Source organism: Musa acuminata, chromosome BXJ2-3, assembly GCF_036884655.1.
Source record: "Musa acuminata AAA Group cultivar baxijiao chromosome BXJ2-3, Cavendish_Baxijiao_AAA, whole genome shotgun sequence".
NCBI lineage: Eukaryota > Viridiplantae > Streptophyta > Magnoliopsida > Zingiberales > Musaceae > Musa > Musa acuminata.
The window spans coordinates 37,975,814-37,991,869 of NC_088340.1; the positions used below are offsets into that span (position 1 = coordinate 37,975,814).

General features: G+C 39.9%; 3 protein-coding genes across 4 annotated transcripts; 2 read left to right on the forward strand and 1 right to left on the reverse strand.

Annotated features, from left to right (window-relative positions):
* The first annotated feature begins 133 nt into the window (after window positions 1–133).
* Window positions 134–4,708, forward strand: LOC135608069 (receptor protein kinase TMK1-like). Of its 2 annotated transcripts, XM_065100499.1 has the most exons (3): window positions 134–489; window positions 597–2,929; window positions 3,896–4,708. In XM_065100499.1, exons 2-3 carry the CDS (start codon window positions 598–600, stop codon window positions 4,405–4,407), a joined length of 2,844 nt encoding a protein of 947 aa, XP_064956571.1. In that variant the 5' UTR covers window positions 134–489; window position 597; the 3' UTR covers window positions 4,408–4,708. The 2 variants fall into 2 exon arrangements, with proteins under 2 accessions (XP_064956571.1, XP_064956570.1); XM_065100498.1 differs by having other exon boundaries at window positions 134–2,929.
* Window positions 4,709–9,450: 4,742 nt separating this feature from the next.
* Window positions 9,451–13,438, forward strand: LOC135608071 (uricase-2-like). The gene is made up of 8 exons (XM_065100507.1): window positions 9,451–9,801; window positions 9,900–9,992; window positions 10,089–10,164; window positions 10,640–10,749; window positions 12,113–12,204; window positions 12,467–12,640; window positions 12,737–12,830; window positions 13,074–13,438. The coding sequence occupies exons 1-8, from the start codon at window positions 9,604–9,606 to the stop codon at window positions 13,155–13,157; spliced, it is 921 nt and encodes a 306-aa protein (XP_064956579.1). The 5' UTR covers window positions 9,451–9,603; the 3' UTR covers window positions 13,158–13,438.
* A 282-nt stretch (window positions 13,439–13,720) lies between these two features.
* LOC135608074 (uncharacterized) lies at window positions 13,721–15,661 on the reverse strand. The gene is made up of 4 exons (XM_065100511.1): window positions 15,421–15,661; window positions 15,097–15,353; window positions 14,446–14,897; window positions 13,721–14,175 (listed from the first exon to the last, which is right to left on the reverse strand). Exons 1-4 carry the CDS (start codon window positions 15,642–15,644, stop codon window positions 13,900–13,902), a joined length of 1,209 nt encoding a protein of 402 aa, XP_064956583.1. The 5' UTR covers window positions 15,645–15,661; the 3' UTR covers window positions 13,721–13,899.
* Window positions 15,662–16,056: the final 395 nt, after the last annotated feature.

Here is a 16,056-nt window from a genome sequence, read left to right on the forward strand (position 1 = left end):
CGTGATTCGCGACGGCTTAAATTGATTCGATCAACGTGAAAAAGGAAAACAAGTACAATAATTACTGTTGGAAGGGGAAATGGAATGCCGAAAAGAAAGATTTTTATGGTAAAAATAGCAGCTTCTCCGTCTCCTCTGGTTGTTTCCTGTTTGGACCAAATCTAAATGTGGTATGCTCCATGAATGCCTTCCTACCTTCTCTGATCTCAGGACCCGAGTTTCGGCCTGTGTGGAGGGATTAGGTACTGAATGAATGCGCTACGATTCTCTTGGGGAGAAAAAGATCGGATTTTGATGTGGTTTTAGGCCTGGGAACCCAGCGAAAACCTCGACTTTTGCTGCCAGGATTGGGGTTCTTTTGGCTTTGGAGACGTGGGTGATGCCTTCTGCCCCTCTTTTTGATGGTGTCAAAGCGAAAGAGATTAGGGAAATCCGAATTGGTCGGCTTCAATGGGTCTAAAGCATTTGTAAGAGCGGAGATCAGGACCTGTGAGTGATCTTTTCTCCCAATTTTATTCGTTGTTTTGGATGCGTTCCTTCTTATGCTGTCGTTTGGGATTATGGTTTTCGATTCGATCTCCGCTCGGAACGCATAGCATGGCGTGGAAATGTTGGTTAAAGATCGCACTTTTATGCTTTGTCTCCCTCGTTTCGGTGGTGTTGGGCACCACGGACTCCGGAGATTACGCCGTTCTTGATGAATTCCGGAGAGGGTTGTCCAACCCGGAGCTGCTCAGATGGCCTACCAACAACAAAGATCCCTGCGGCCCTCCTCAATGGCCTCACATCTTCTGCTCCGGCTCTCGGGTCACTCAGATTCAGGTCCAGGACTTGGGATTGAGCGGGCCTCTGCCGCACGACTTCAACAAGCTCGCCATGCTCAGCAATATTGGTCTTCAGAGGAACAAATTCACCGGAAATCTGCCATCTTTCAATGGTCTGTCCAATCTCCAGTATGCCTATCTTGGCGGCAATCAGTTCGACACCATTCCGACGGATTTCTTCGTCGGCCTCAGTAGTTTGCAGGTTCTAACTTTGGAGAATAACCCTCTGAATCAGAGTACTGGATGGACCTTGCCCCCGGACTTGGCGCATTCAGCGCAGTTGATGAATCTGTCACTATCTCATTGTAATCTCGTTGGCCCGCTGCCAGAATTTCTGGGAAGCATGAAGTCTTTGACTGTTCTAAAGCTGTCCTACAACAATCTCATCGGGGGGATTCCTGTGAGTTACTCAGGTTTGCCGTTGCAGATTCTATGGCTGAACAATCAGGAAGGTCCAGGGTTGACGGGGTCGATCGAGATCATTACTAACATGACATTGTTGAATGACGTTTGGCTTCATGAAAACCAGTTCTCAGGGCTGATCCCCGATTCGATCAGTGCCTTGAGTTTGTTGACACGGCTGTGGCTCAACAACAACCGGCTCGTCGGTCCTGTTCCTGAGAGTTTGATTAACATGTCACAGCTTCAGTCGTTGCGATTAGATGATAATATGCTCGTGGGGACAGTTCCAAAATTGAGCATCAGTAACTTCACCTATGCTGGTAATTCGTTTTGCCAAAATACTCCAGGAGTGCCTTGCTCAGCAGAAGTCACTGCACTTTTGGATTTCCTTAAAGACGTGAACTATCCAACAAGGCTCTCAGATTCTTGGTTTGGCAATGATCCTTGCACTAGTTCATGGCTTGGTATTTCCTGCTCAAACAACAACGTTTCTGTTATAAATCTGCCGAACTATCAATTAAATGGCACGATCAGTGAATCTCTGGGTGCGTTGGATTCTCTTGTGTATGTGTTGCTTGGTGGCAACAATCTTGCTGGCCCAATTCCTGATAACGTGTCGAGCTTGAAATCTTTAAAAATGTTGAACCTTTCTTTCAATAATATCTCACCTCCTGTTCCACGATTTCCTACTAGTGTGAAAGTCCTACTTGATGGGAATAAGTTGTTGCAGAATTCTCCTTCACCGGGATCCCCTCCTGGTGTTGGCCTTCCTGGTGTTAGTCCCCCATCAACTGACTCACCTACCCCTCCTAACCAACCATCCTCTTCAGGTAATGGCACAAAAAGTTCCAGGAAGCTAAATATTCTGGTTATTGTAGTTCCAACCGTAGTTGGAGCTTCAGTTGTGTTCGTTGCTATTATACTTTTGTTCTTCTGCTGGAAGAGTATAACTAATGTATTTGTGGCACCAAACTCCACCACAATGCAACCTAGCAAGGCCACCAATCCAGACAATCCACATAAACTGGTAGCTAAAAATGTTGTCAATAGCAGCACATCTACCAGTGGATTCCAGAGCATAGCGAGCAGCGGTACAGGTAGTACACATGCCATAGATTCAGGCAACTTGACGATACCAGTCCAAGTTCTTCGAAGTGCTACAGGAAACTTTGCCCTTGATAATGTGCTTGGTCGGGGTGGATTTGGTGTGGTATACAAAGGAGAGTTGCATGATGGGACGATGATAGCAGTTAAGAGAATGGAGTCTTCTGTTCTAAGTAACAAAGCTTTAGATGAGTTCCATTCTGAGATTGCAGTGCTTTCAAAGGTCCGACACCGTAATTTGGTATCTATTCTGGGTTATTCTGCAGAAGACAACGAGAGACTTTTAGTATATGCGTATATGCAACAGGGAGCTTTGAGCAAGCATCTATTCCAATGGAAGCAGCTGGAGTTGGAGCCTTTGTCTTGGAAGAAGAGGCTAAACATTGCATTGGATGTTGCCCGTGGACTGGAGTACCTCCATAATTTGGCTCACCAGTCCTTCATTCACAGAGACCTCAAGTCCTCAAATATACTACTAGGAGATGATTACCGGGCAAAAATTTCAGATTTTGGACTGGTAAAACTTGCACCAGATGGGAAACAATCTGTTGTAACTAGACTTGCTGGGACATTTGGATACTTGGCTCCAGAATATGCTGGTAAATGCTGGAACTTTTGGATCTTATCCTGAGATTAGCTTATGATAATTTTCCTTTTTGTATGCAAACTTATGATGATAAATATCTTGTTTCCAGTAAATCATGACAGTTCCTTTGTCTTGAATGCTTAATTGAATTTCAGTGATATGTTTATATGGCCTCTGCAACGTCAATTTGTTTGGTTGCTGCAATCAACATGTCGTACATTAAACTAACTTAACAGATCTTGTTCCTTAATTATAAATTGGTTTATTATGTCTGCCTTAAATGATGATATTTGTTAAGGATGATGGAGAAAGGATGTAGGTAACATCTTCTAAAATGTGCTAAAAGAATCATTATGTTCTCTAGATCATTTAGTTTGATGTTCTTATAACATTTTGCTTGATGTTGCTTTTTCCTAATTGTGCTACCCATGCTTTGATGTTTTCTCTATCATTTTATCTTATGAGCAATCTAATTAGATCTCTTGTTTTATCAATTTCAATATTGTACTGGGAATTGAATATCTAATTAATCTTATCTTATGAGATATCTAATTTGATCTTTTATTTTATCAATTTCAATATTTTGCATGGGAATAGAATGTCTTATTAATTTTTGTCCACCAAATGTTTCTATTATTTGTTTGAATTAAATTAATAAAAAGCAACAGTAGTTATCAAAATCATGATGCTTTCAAAGAATTACTTAATGGCTTTCAAGCCTCTTAATTCATCATTTCCTTCTTTTTGCACTCATTCTTGCATGTATTTGTTTCCTTTGTTTCAGAAATTACAGTACATACAAATTGCATTTACCTATTCTAGCTTTCCTTGCAACAAATTATTTTTCAGAAAAATCCATTGAATATAATACTTAACTTAAACTTTAGACATGTAATTATTTCATCAAAGTATTCATCAACATTCTCTTTATTCAACAAATGCATGCATTGATCCAAATATTCTACTGTGATTTAATCAGTGACTGGAAAAATTACAACTAAAGTCGACGTCTTCAGTTTCGGAGTTGTGCTTATGGAGCTATTGACTGGTATGATGGCACTGGATGAGGAACGACCTGAAGAAAGCCATTACCTGGCATCCTGGTTCTGCCACATGAAAACCGACAAGGAGAAGCTAAGGAGCATCATTGATCCATCTATTGCTATCACAGATGAGACCTTTGAAGGTGTTCCTGTTATTGCAGACCTAGCAGCCCACTGTGCGGCACGAGAGCCTCACCAGCGGCCTGAGATGGGGCATGCAGTAAATGTACTTGCTTCGCTTGTCGAGAAATGGATGCCCATAAATGATGACCAGGAAGAATATTTAGGTATCGATTTCCATCAACCCCTTCTTCAGATGGTACAGGGATGGCAAGCTGCTGATGGCACTACAGATGTATGTTCGGCGAGCCTCAATGACAGTAAAGGAAGCATCCCAGCCAGGCCTGCTGGATTCGCAGAGTCATTCAAGTCTTCAGATGGCCGGTGAACAAACCTAGCATGTCGCTCACTCACTTGCTCATGTCTACTTCTTACAGTAAATCTTCTTAAACTTAGTATCCCCCACCCCGGCCTGCGGTATTCGCATCTTCCACATCTGCTGATGGCTGGCGAATAAACTCAGTGTCTCATTTGCTTGCTCTTGTTCCAAATTATTTTGGCAGATAGGTTTTGTCATTGTTCTGTTTGGTTTTGTCATAGTCCAATTGTCTTCTTTGAACATGGTGTAGATACAAAAGAGAAAATGAACTTCTTTGTGGTACCTTGTATCAATCTGCAAGCATTTTAGATCTGTGATGCTCCAACTCCACAATACATTGAAATCATTCAAACCTCTCACATGCCAACTCTTAATCTGGCTGTGTCGCTTCTGTTCTTCATCTGATGTCTGTACATCCACACAAAGCAACTGCATGAGAATCACATTACAGCTCAAGTAGGATCATGCTGTTCTGCTGCAACCAGGTTTGATGGATTCAAGATCCATCATTAGAAATGGATCATGTCAAAGGTAAAAAGAAAAATCGAACTTGTTCAAGGTTAGATCTGCATTGCTGGGTCCAACATGTACTTGGGGATCATTCTTGTCATGCTGAACAAGGCATGTTCTTGTCAGATTCTCTAACAGAGGAGGCCATGATTGTTGACCAACAACAACCTGTCAAACATAGAATTGTCAAGGTGGAAGGACCCAAATGGGCTTTCATGTGTCAGACAATGATTTAGGTGGAGTAGATTGTGTTGAATGCAGTGTGACTTCTCATGATCTGGGCAAAGAAGAAATGCCAGTGGCACCAGAAAAAGGCACATCCTTGAGCTTTTTTCCTTGAGCCAACACTGCTCTATGAAGACCAATTAGTTTTTTGGAGGATCGCAGACACAACAAAGAATCAAACTGTGCTTGTGAATTTGAACTAATCTTTTATTTTGTTTTTAATGAATGATCATTGAAACAATAGTTAGTGTTTTGGAAGATTGCAGACTGAATGAGGATGCACAGATCTGACAATCTCTCTCATCATAGATTACTTTGTGCTAAGGTAAACAATGATGATGGAATTTGATACCAGAATTTATTATCAATTATTAGACTATTTGATATCTTCAAATCAAAATCAAATCATCAATCTATGATAAGTGGATACGGTACATCACTGTCACATAAATATCTTATGTGTAAGACTTTAAACTCTTATTTTATCGAAAAGTGTGTTTAGTATATTATCATCAAACAAATTTTTTAGATATAAAATTTATCAAATTATATTTTAAACTATTGATCTTTAATAAGTGGATTTGATACATCACTATGTGATCATATTTTGACAAAAAAAACCAAGGAAAACTCAAGGTCTTGTCAACACATTCTGTAAAAGACTTATGCTGAATCAAATTGTTTTGGATCGTCTTCTTTCGCATCTATGAAATCAATGAAGTAGCTTCAATTCATTCCTTCCTATCACAACTTTTTTTTTCTGTTTGTCTATTGGAGGAAAGGAAATATGAAATGTTGCATTCAAATCAACAGTGATAATGATACCAAAAGAAAAAGGTAGAAGATATAGTAACTCTGCGTCTATGTATACCATGTTCAATATTTAGATAAGTTGAAATTGATAAAAAGAATAGAAGATAAGAACAATTATTGAAGAAGCTTTAGCTTTATTGAAGAAATAAAAATGCTTCAATATATTAACATATTCCCTCTCCTATTTATACAAATTAAGAAAAATGATGTGATTGCTGTTGACGTTGGTCGCTGGCTAAAGGCAAACAACTTTATTGAAGATAAGAAGCTTTAGCTTTATTGAAAAAATAAAAATGCTTCAATACATTAATATGTTCCCTCTCCTATTTATAGAAATTAAGAGAAAGGATTTCCCTCAACAGAATAGAGAGATTTCATCGTATAGTTGAGGAAATCTTATCTTCTATCGTAAATGAGTGTTTTGTATTAACTTTATGAAAATAAAAGAAAATTCTTCAAAGATGTGAATTTGGTTTATAAGTCTTTGAGCACTATTGGATGTTACTGATCTTGAGTGTAAAGCTAGAAGATTGATTTTGAGAGCGAGATTAGGGATCATATCATGCCTCTTTGCAGGGAATTTTTCTTGAGATCCTACCAACAAAATATTGGTAAGATAAGGGTAAGAAGTAGATGGTTTCAGGTTAGATGGAAATGAGATGATAAGGGTATATTAGATTGATCTAAAACTCTCAAATTCATTTAGCAAGGGATAATGATTTAAAATCTTAGTAGATATATTTTCAAATATATGAGCTAACTTAGCTATAAAAATTAGCTATTGATAACAAGATATTGAGACCATCATTTGTTTAAAAAGAAAAAAAAACTTAAATTGATTCGCTCTACTACTATCGGGACATATATTCTTAATTCTGATTTCTTAACTTATATTTGGCGCAAATAATTAGTAGGTTGAGTTAGACTATGATAAGCCGAGATGAGATCGATTATATATCATTTGTGATCATTTTTTACTTAATTAATCTCAAATATTATATTAATACAATTAACTTGTTTATAATCCATTATGTCCATCAAAATTCAACAGTGTAAAGAACGAAGAGACATATTTGAGCTATGAAATTAGACTTTCTATCATCAAGTTCTTATTTGAGCGATGGAGATCAAAAGTTTTTTTCTTTGCCACCCCATTCAATTGCCATTTCCATATCATTAATTAACTAAAAGAAATTTTCATCAATTTACAAACACATTATATAGGAGTTATACAATATCTATCATTTTATCTTTGTTAAAGACCAAGTCATATCTCTAAACTTATTTTTGGCTAATCTTTACCGAGTAAATATTATTTTTGTCACTATTCGATAAGCTTATGTAAAAAAAAAATAGCAGGCGAAGAGTCTCCACATACTGATGTGGTTAACGTTTTGGTTAATCATATCTAACCATGGTTATTATTAATTCATTTAAATTACAGAAGTATCCACAAATATAAGATAACTAAAATATTCTTAATAATTATAACATCATAAATAGTTTCCAAGTGTATTAACGTAAATTAGAGTTATAGCTAACAATCGACTTACCATGGTAACAAAGTCATTAACTTGTGATTCCATATTGTGGCTAGTCCTTTGATAAGACTAATTACATATTACCTTGTAATTAGACCTCTTTAGCACCTTGATTTTTAGATTTAAAAAATTTATAATGAAATCCGTAGAGTTATGAAAGCGAAACATCTAACTTCATTTACCGATGGAAACACGAAAATGATAGGCAAAAAAGGTAATTTCAATATTCCAATTATATTTTTTTGTGATGACGGACAATGACATTATTGAGGGTCGTGAATAACTATTGTGGATGAGGAGGGAGAGTAGCAATAAGATGTGAGACAAAAAGAGAGAAGAAAGAGGACGACACATATGCCAATGCTTTGTATCTGCATTAGTGTTACTCAGTAACTACATCGTCACTGACGCAGATGTAAAGCGGCAAAACAACTGCTCAATATTTGCATTAACGTTGACATAAATGTAGATGCAGAGTGCCACTTAGCATCTACAGGCACCGATGCAAATGCAGATGTAGAACGACTTCGCTCTGCATCTATGTTAGTATCGGTGCAGATATTGAGTGGCTTTTATCGCTTTGTATTTACGTTGGCGTCGATGTAATTGTCGAGCAGCACCGATGTAGAAACCAAACAGTGCCGATGTCGAGCGACGTCGATGCAGATGCACCGATGCACAGCGTCGACATATGTGTCGTCGTCCTTTTCCTCCTCTCCATATGTCTCATCTCTCGTCGTCACTTTCCCTCCTCATTCATAACAATCACCCATAGCCCTTATTAGCATCGTCGTTCGCCACCACCAAAAACTTAATTCGGACATTGAAATTATTTTTTTATCCATCGTTTTCGTACTTTCATTGTTAAAATCAATTATATTATTATAAATAGAATTAGATGTTCCACTTTTAAAATTATAAAAATTTCAATATATTTTTTTTTTAAAATCTAAAATTCATAATGCTGAGAAGGCGTAACTATACATAATTAGCCTTTTCATACTTCAGATAATACAATTATCTATTAACTTAAAATTCTTAAGAATAAATTAACTGTACTACATCAATCGAGTTCTTAAAAGTCAATTCACTGTCGAATTAAATCAAGATATTATAGGATCAAAAAGACACCAAAATTAAATTTAAATATGAAAAATTAATTGACATAAAATTATCATGAAAATTATTTTATCTGCTTTAGATAAATATTAATTATCACATGCAAATTCACGTGCACGTGAACTAAAAGATAATAGGTAAGAGAACATGTTCATTAACTTTTGGTGAGTTGGTGACCGACACATTTCCATCACATGAAGGTGTTCTCAAGTTGTGGGACTCCACAGTGTTGCTTCATGATTATTTTGATTAAATGATTCTTTAATCACACATTTAATCATCATTTTGATAAATTGATTTCACTGTAGACGTAAGCATCAATCTCGTGGAAACAGTGATGTACTGTGATAGTACCAACCACTTGGCCTGTTTACAATAGTACGCAACACCCGCCGTCGGATCGCTTGATATCTGATCAAGCGTCAACATCAAAGCATCCACCACCCAAGTGGCCATTGGCTGCGAACAAAGAAGAGCCCGACTGCCATTGGCCACGAAGGCCCGCTTCAAAATTCGTGCGGATGCGCACGGGCTCTCCGTAGACGACAACAGAGGGATAAGTACGGTAGACTTCCGCTATCGGTGCCGCGTCAGCTGCCACCACAGACAACGTTTTCGTTAACGAAAAAAAGAGCATCAACAAGATGGCAACAAAACAAGCCACAGTAATTGTGGTGCAAATCCATGGGCGGCTTTGGAATCATAGCACCGACCGCTCTCTCTCTCTCTCTCTCTTAACGAAGAAGAAGCACCATGACCTTTTCCTTGCTTACGGATCTCTTTGAGCTGCATCCTTACCAACCCCCACTCGTACGTAACAACAACAGAAAACAAACATAAAACACTTCCATCAGGAAAATGGACGGTTGATCTCGTTGTCCGCATGAAGAGGCCCTATGGGATGGTGCGGTCGTCATCTCGCTCCATAAGTTGAGAGGTGCGAGCGGCGCTGCGGGGGGTTGGGGAGGTAGGTCGGTCGTCGAGGAAACACAGGACCATGGCGGAAGGGTTCAAGATCGAGCAGAATCACGGGAAGAGCAGGGTCCGGGTCGCCAGGGTCTGGAGGAGGGTCGCCGGCTCCGGCCACGTGATCGTCGAGTGGAACGTCGGCGTCAGCCTCTTCTCCGACTGTCTCCCCGCCTACACCTCCGCTGACAACTCCGCCATCGTCGCCACCGATTCCATGAAGAATACTGTGAGATTGGACCTCCTTTTTCTTGGTGTCCGAGTCCGAGTGCCCCATCGGTGAGATTCCAAATCTCTTCCTTTTTCTTTGGGGGGAATGTTTGATAGGTATATGCGAAGGCGAAGGAGTGCACGGAGGTCATGTCGATGGAAAGCTTCGCGGTTCTTCTCGGGAGGCACTTCACCTCGTACTATCCTCAGGTAAATGGTGTTTCCTCCTACGATTCCCGATTCGATTTCTTGTGCTGCGGATTTTTCTGGGGAAAGAAGAGTGAGCTATGGGTTTGATCCTTGTAGGTGACGGCCGCCGTGATCAATATAGTTGAGAAGCCTTGGGAGCGGGTCGCTGTCGACGGCCAACCCCATTCGCATGGTTTGCCTACTTATCTAGACGAATTCTTATTTGTTTGGACTCTCTGCGTCTCTTGGTGTTGTCCCCAATTTATGAAGTCTGTTTATTTACTGTATCATATGCTTTTCAGCTTCTCTATTTTGCTAGAGATAGAAGAAATAGTTTCTTGCAGAAAGTTTGAAGTTGAACAAAGTGAACATATCAAAATTAAGTTGTGTTCTTGCATGATTATGTTTGGGATGACCATAAGAAAGGGTGTGGAGTTTAAGGAATTTTATGCCTATCAGAGACCTGCTACCAATGTTTTGATGTTCTGCAAATATCCTTGATATATAATATTTGATTTCTAGTGTCCTCATTAAAGTGAGATGGCAGAGTTCATATGGGCATGGTATCAGGCTAATATTTTCCTAATAATTTCCTTCTTCATGGAGATGATTCCTGTTGCCAATACCATCCATATGATTCTTTATATTTCTTATTTTGTTGCTCTTAGGATTTAAACTTGGTTCTGAGAAGCATACAACAGAAGTTAGAGTTGAAAAATATGGCACTTTGAGTGTAACTTCTGGAATTGAGGGACTAGCTCTGTTGAAAACAACACAGGTATTTTCTTAATTGTGTACTTCTAGCCTTTGGTTTTTTATGACTAATTGTCTTGTTTCAATCTTTCTTCTGCACGATTCTTGGACTTGTTCTTTTGATTGGTTTTTAAATCATGTTGCTGACAATGAAGCTCACTAGTAAGTGGAAACTGCAACTAAATACCTCTGTCTTAGCATCTGAAAGAAGACACCCAATTTGCTTGCAAGACAACCTCTTTCTTCTTTGTTTTTGTTGTATGTTGGAAGAGGAGGGACATAAATGGCTGATTAGGTATTGTTGCTTTAATTAAACCATAAAGGGTGGCCTTAATTTTATCCTCCTTCCCTTCCCTCTCTCTTCCCCACCAACTAACTCTGTTGGCCAAGATGTGCCAACTATGAATTAAATTTTAGATAGAAACTAAAGTTTTTGCACTGAAGTTAACAAAAACAAGGAACCTGTATGGATGAGATTTGCTTATACATAAAATAACTTTAATTAGTATCCAGTGAAATTCCGGCACCACAACCAACCATCTGACTTCGACATGATCTCTAGGTCTGGGGTTAGTCCTTGATCCATCAAATTTAAGACACTTCATCAGGTTTTACATCTCAGCGTCCTCTTTTAGGAGTGCATCACTTTATGCTATAGTTTAGCTATTCCTTGACTTTATGCAATTTGAGCTTCAAGGTGGCATGGAAGGCCACTGGTCTTAGGTTTTGATAGCTTGAATCGTTTCATTACCCGAGTTCCAAATTAAGTGAATAGAGTGTTTGCAGTTTCTGTCAGATCATTGGTACAGAGGGACATCTCTCAGGTACTCCTACTTTTCCATTCTGTTCACTTTGTTGATAAAGACTTGATTGGCAGTATGTCTGAATAATTCTAACCTCTATTTAGTCAGATATCTTTTCAAAGGCATTTTTCATCAAGTATTTGCAATTTTTCATTACTGTAATTTTCTGTTTGCTTTCTTGAAGAGAGTGTCTCCTAAATCCAAAATTGTGATCCTACTAGATCTAGGATACATAAACTTGCCAAGTGGAGACAGGAGACATTTAGGTATCTTCGAAACGTGGTTCAGGAAGAAGCTTACTATTTTGGAACAGTGATTCACTGAGCATGAGAACCCTTCTATTCACATTTATACTATTTTGGAAGAGGGCTTCATGCCTGTACACTGGAGGGCACAAATTTTACCTTCCCATTATAATAGTATGTGTGTGGAAGAGCACATTTACATTTACCTAAGTTTCATTTAGATATCATTGAATAAAAGATAATCTTATATGGATGAACGGTATCTAGTATGTTTATGTAAAATATCAGAGGTGCATACTAAAAGGATACAAAAAAAAATAATGTTCCTGTTTTCTTGCAGTCAGGGTTTGAAGGATTTGTTAGGGATCACTTTACGCTTCTTCCAGAGACAAGGGAGAGGATGGTAGCAACTGCAGTCACTGCTGCTTGGAGGTCTTATCCTATTTCTTCTGGATTACCTTGGATCTATATTATATTATTAACTCTTGGACATCCAATTTAGCTATATATGTTACAAAGAAAATAGAAAAAAACTTTGGCAAGGGCAGGGAAGTGTTTTTGTTAAGATCTATTGATTCATCTCCTAGGATGTAAACAGAGCAACACATAAATGGTGTGGGTCACTAAAATCTAGAGAAGACGTCGATGGCTTTGAAAGGTGTCATATTTTTTCGCCCTTTTGTCTTTTATACAGGTACCCATTTGCTGACGTATCTGATATTCCTGCCAAGCCATTTTGTTTCACACAAAGGTATCTGGATGTCAAGAAAGTTCTAGCAGACACCTTCTTTGGTTCACCACTCGAGGGTGTTTACAGTCCATCGGTTCAGAACACACTGTACCTCATGGCAAAAGCTGTTCTTAACAGGTTGCTCTCTTGTTTATTAACTTCTTTTCACTCACTATGGAGGTCGATTTTAGTTGCATTACTGCTATATTAAAATTTTACTTGGTATGTTTTCAGGTTCCCTGATATAGCATCGGTTAAGCTTAGAATGCCAAACCTCCATTTCTTACCAGTCAACTTATCAAGCAAAGATAACCCAAACATGGTAAAGGTGGGTTGCAACACCAATTCTGTAATGAAATTTGAAGCAATTCCTCATATTTAACAGTTATTGTGCTACGCTACAAAGATCAGGAAGTAAATTATTTTCATGAATGCTTCAATTTATTGGATACAATTCCTCAGTACCAAAATGTTTTAGTCAGAACATTAAACCATTTTTCTTATGATTTGCTCAACTCGACATCATGTTGACTAAAGACAAGTTCCTGACTTCTTTCCATTCTTTTTGCAGTTTGCTGACGATGTCTACATGCCAACCGACGAGCCACATGGAACTATAGAAGCAACAGTTAGTCGCACCATGTCCAGGTTGTAAAGATTGATCATGTGCCACACTGAAATAACTGCACCAGAATAAAAGCCTTTAGGAGTTGCCTTTGCATGAGCTGCTATCCCAGGCTGCTTGATCTCAACAATGAAGCCTGTTGTCATCGGCTCTTGCTTGGTCTTGTAGTATTTATCATAGGGGCTAAGATGTCAAGTGTAGCAACTATGGTGGTAGAAAGACTTTCCTATTGTGTTTTCATGTGATGGTCAAAATATTTAACTCATTTTTACCTTCAATTAGTGGAAGAAGAAAATGTTTCTTTGCAGAAATTTGTGAACTGTGTTTCTGTATGATGATCATACCATTTGGTTTTTTTTCTTTTTGCTCCACTAAGGAGAGAAAAAATATTCATATGATGTACAACAATAATCACCGTTGGAAGTATGTTGTGATCATTATATATCCTTCGACACCGAGATTACTTTATCCATCAACAACAAAATCTAAGTCTCTCTGCAAGATGTAGTGTTCTTAGTCTGTCCTTGTAATAAACTATGATTAATCTTCTACACACCAAGCTAATTCCTTTTAAGTAATTGCTACAAAGATGATAATCAAAGTTGCACCATGAAACTACTGTTACAGTCAATGTTGGATGCACGTTTAAGGACCAAAAGACTTCACATCCGTATACAACAGCAGACCAGAAAGCAAAGAGATGATTACATCAAGAACATGCTGGTCTACTGTTACAGCTCGAAGAACAATAACCAATGATGATGATGTGCAGTCACAAGAACACAGAGTGATGATCAAGACCCAGCAGCTTCCTGGTCTTGCGCAGGAACAACTCCCTGGATTTGATCAGCCCTGGGAGGAACCCGGTCATTGTCGTGAAAGGCAGCTGCGCCACCGCGTCCTTCTTCCCCAAGGAGACCATGGTTATCGAGACTGTGGGCCTGTACTTGCTCAGCTTGATCTCCTTGTTGCCCCCTTTCAGCAGCAGCTTGAGGTTCTTCGCCACCACCATGGCGTGCCTCTGCGCAAGCACTCCTTGCTTGCGTTCCTGCAACCAACACCCACAAATAATGCAGAGAACGATGCCTTGAGCAAATGATCACTGTCTGAAAGCTTGCATGCCTTTGCAACATAGAAAGTAGAAGCTTCAGATGCTCTCTCTCTCTCTCTCTCTCTGGGGGATAGAATTATACTATGTTGATTGCCTATGGAAACAGTGGCAAGTCAAGGATAGACAGAAGAAGGCTTCATGACATGAGAGGTGGTAATGTGAGGCACATATAGATGTGAGTGAGACAAAGAGAATTAAGGGACTTACAGGTACATCAATGATGTCTCCGATGGCAAAGATATTGTTTCGGCCTTTGACTCTCAAGTGTTCATCAACCATAAGCTGTCCATACTTGTCCATGGAATCCTTTACGATCGACTCTCTCATCCATGAAGTCCCCAAAGGTCTTTTCACACACACATAGTGGCAGTCAGCTGCAATGGCTTCTCCAGCTGAAGTGATGTATATTCCATCCACCTCAGATACGGAATCCAAATCCACCGACTGCTCCAATAGCACGTCAACATTCTTGGATCTCAACCAGTCCAAGGCTTTGTTGCCTGCTTTGTGCCCTATGAATCCAAGCAACCGTGGTCCGTTGTGGACCAAAGTCACCTTCTTATCTGGATACACTGATGCGATATCTGAAGCAAGTTCGACGCCGGTTGGCCCTCCTCCGATCACAAGAACAGAGCTCGAAGTCCTCATCTTTATGTTCGCTGAGATTGAACCGAAGCAAATTAGCAGGTAAAATAACATAGCAAACAATGAATTGGGTGCGATGAGTATTGAGATGGAAAAGTATTTTGGATGTTAAATCTTGCATCGGTAGCTTTCTTAGGATGAAATGTGTTGCTCGTGTATGCATTAGGATGAAACAAAGCCAATATGCGGGGGGGGGGGGGTTAAGACGCATGCCTTCCTTGAACTTTTCGAGTCGGTCTTTCCTGCACTTGGGAGAAGAAGCTACATGGCCAGTAGCGACAACGAGGTAGTCGTACGCCACTTGACGACCATCGGAGGTGATCACATCCGTGTCCGTGATGTCGACCGCGGATGCCGTGATGACTTTGCCGTTGATTAGGTAATCGGTGTGGTTGATGATCGCCTTGTCCGCAACCGCGGGATCCACCATGGATCTCATCGTTGCCCACGGGATCTCGAAGTACTCCTTCCTGGTGTCAAGACGTCGGAAGATGAGGGGAATGTGGCATGGGGAGGGAAGGGAGGGTTAGTGCGTACTGGTCGATGAGGATGACGTCGGCGTTGAACTGGAGGGACTTGGCGATGAGAGAGCCGCCTATACCGCCTCCGACGACGACGACGCGTTGCCAGAGTTGGTTGCCGCTGCGGCCGCTGCTGCTAGAGATGCTGGAGGGGTCTCGTAGGCAGACGCCGGGATCGCTAGAGACGGAGGTGGAGCGGGGGGTGGTGAGGCCGCACTGGGGCGAGCGGTCTCCTTCCATCTCTCTTTCTTCCACGGCTGCGTTGTGTGCATTCCCAAGTCAGAGGAAGGAGGGGGGAGGAGGAAGAATAAGAAGAGGGAGGACGAGCTGGTGGAAGGAGGAATAAGAAGAGAGAGCGGAGCGGATGGGCGCGCGAAGTTGGCTCCGCTTCCGTCGCTTGTCTTCCCGCGTGGACCGCAGAGAGCCTCCTTAGGATCAACTATTTTCTTTTCTTTTATTATTTTCTGACCAAATTATATATACATGTCATATTTTAAAATTATATATATATATATATATATATATATATATATATATATCCTTTGATGGGATTTAAATTGACCTGAAATTGATAAAGCTAAGCTAATAATGATAGACTAATGTGGCCCTTCAAATCAACTAAGGACACAGCAGTCACTACTATTTTGGCTCA

Coding starts and splice junctions, on each gene's coding strand:
- LOC135608074 (XM_065100511.1), bottom strand. CDS start 15,644: ATGGAAGGAGACCGCTCGCCCCAGTGCGGCCTCACCACCCCCCGCTCC. Junction 15,354..15,420: donor GACGTCATCCTCATCGACCA/GTACGCACTAAC, acceptor TCTTGACACCAG/GAAGGAGTACTTCGAGATCC. Junction 14,176..14,445: donor GAGACATCATTGATGTACCT/GTAAGTCCCTTA, acceptor TGTTGGTTGCAG/GAACGCAAGCAAGGAGTGCT.
- LOC135608069 (XM_065100498.1), top strand. CDS start 529: ATGCGTTCCTTCTTATGCTGTCGTTTGGGATTATGGTTTTCGATTCGA. Junction 2,930..3,895: donor CTTGGCTCCAGAATATGCTG/GTAAATGCTGGA, acceptor TGATTTAATCAG/TGACTGGAAAAATTACAACT.
- LOC135608071 (XM_065100507.1), top strand. CDS start 9,604: ATGGCGGAAGGGTTCAAGATCGAGCAGAATCACGGGAAGAGCAGGGTC. Junction 12,641..12,736: donor GCAAAAGCTGTTCTTAACAG/GTTGCTCTCTTG, acceptor GTATGTTTTCAG/GTTCCCTGATATAGCATCGG. Junction 12,831..13,073: donor ATAACCCAAACATGGTAAAG/GTGGGTTGCAAC, acceptor TTCTTTTTGCAG/TTTGCTGACGATGTCTACAT.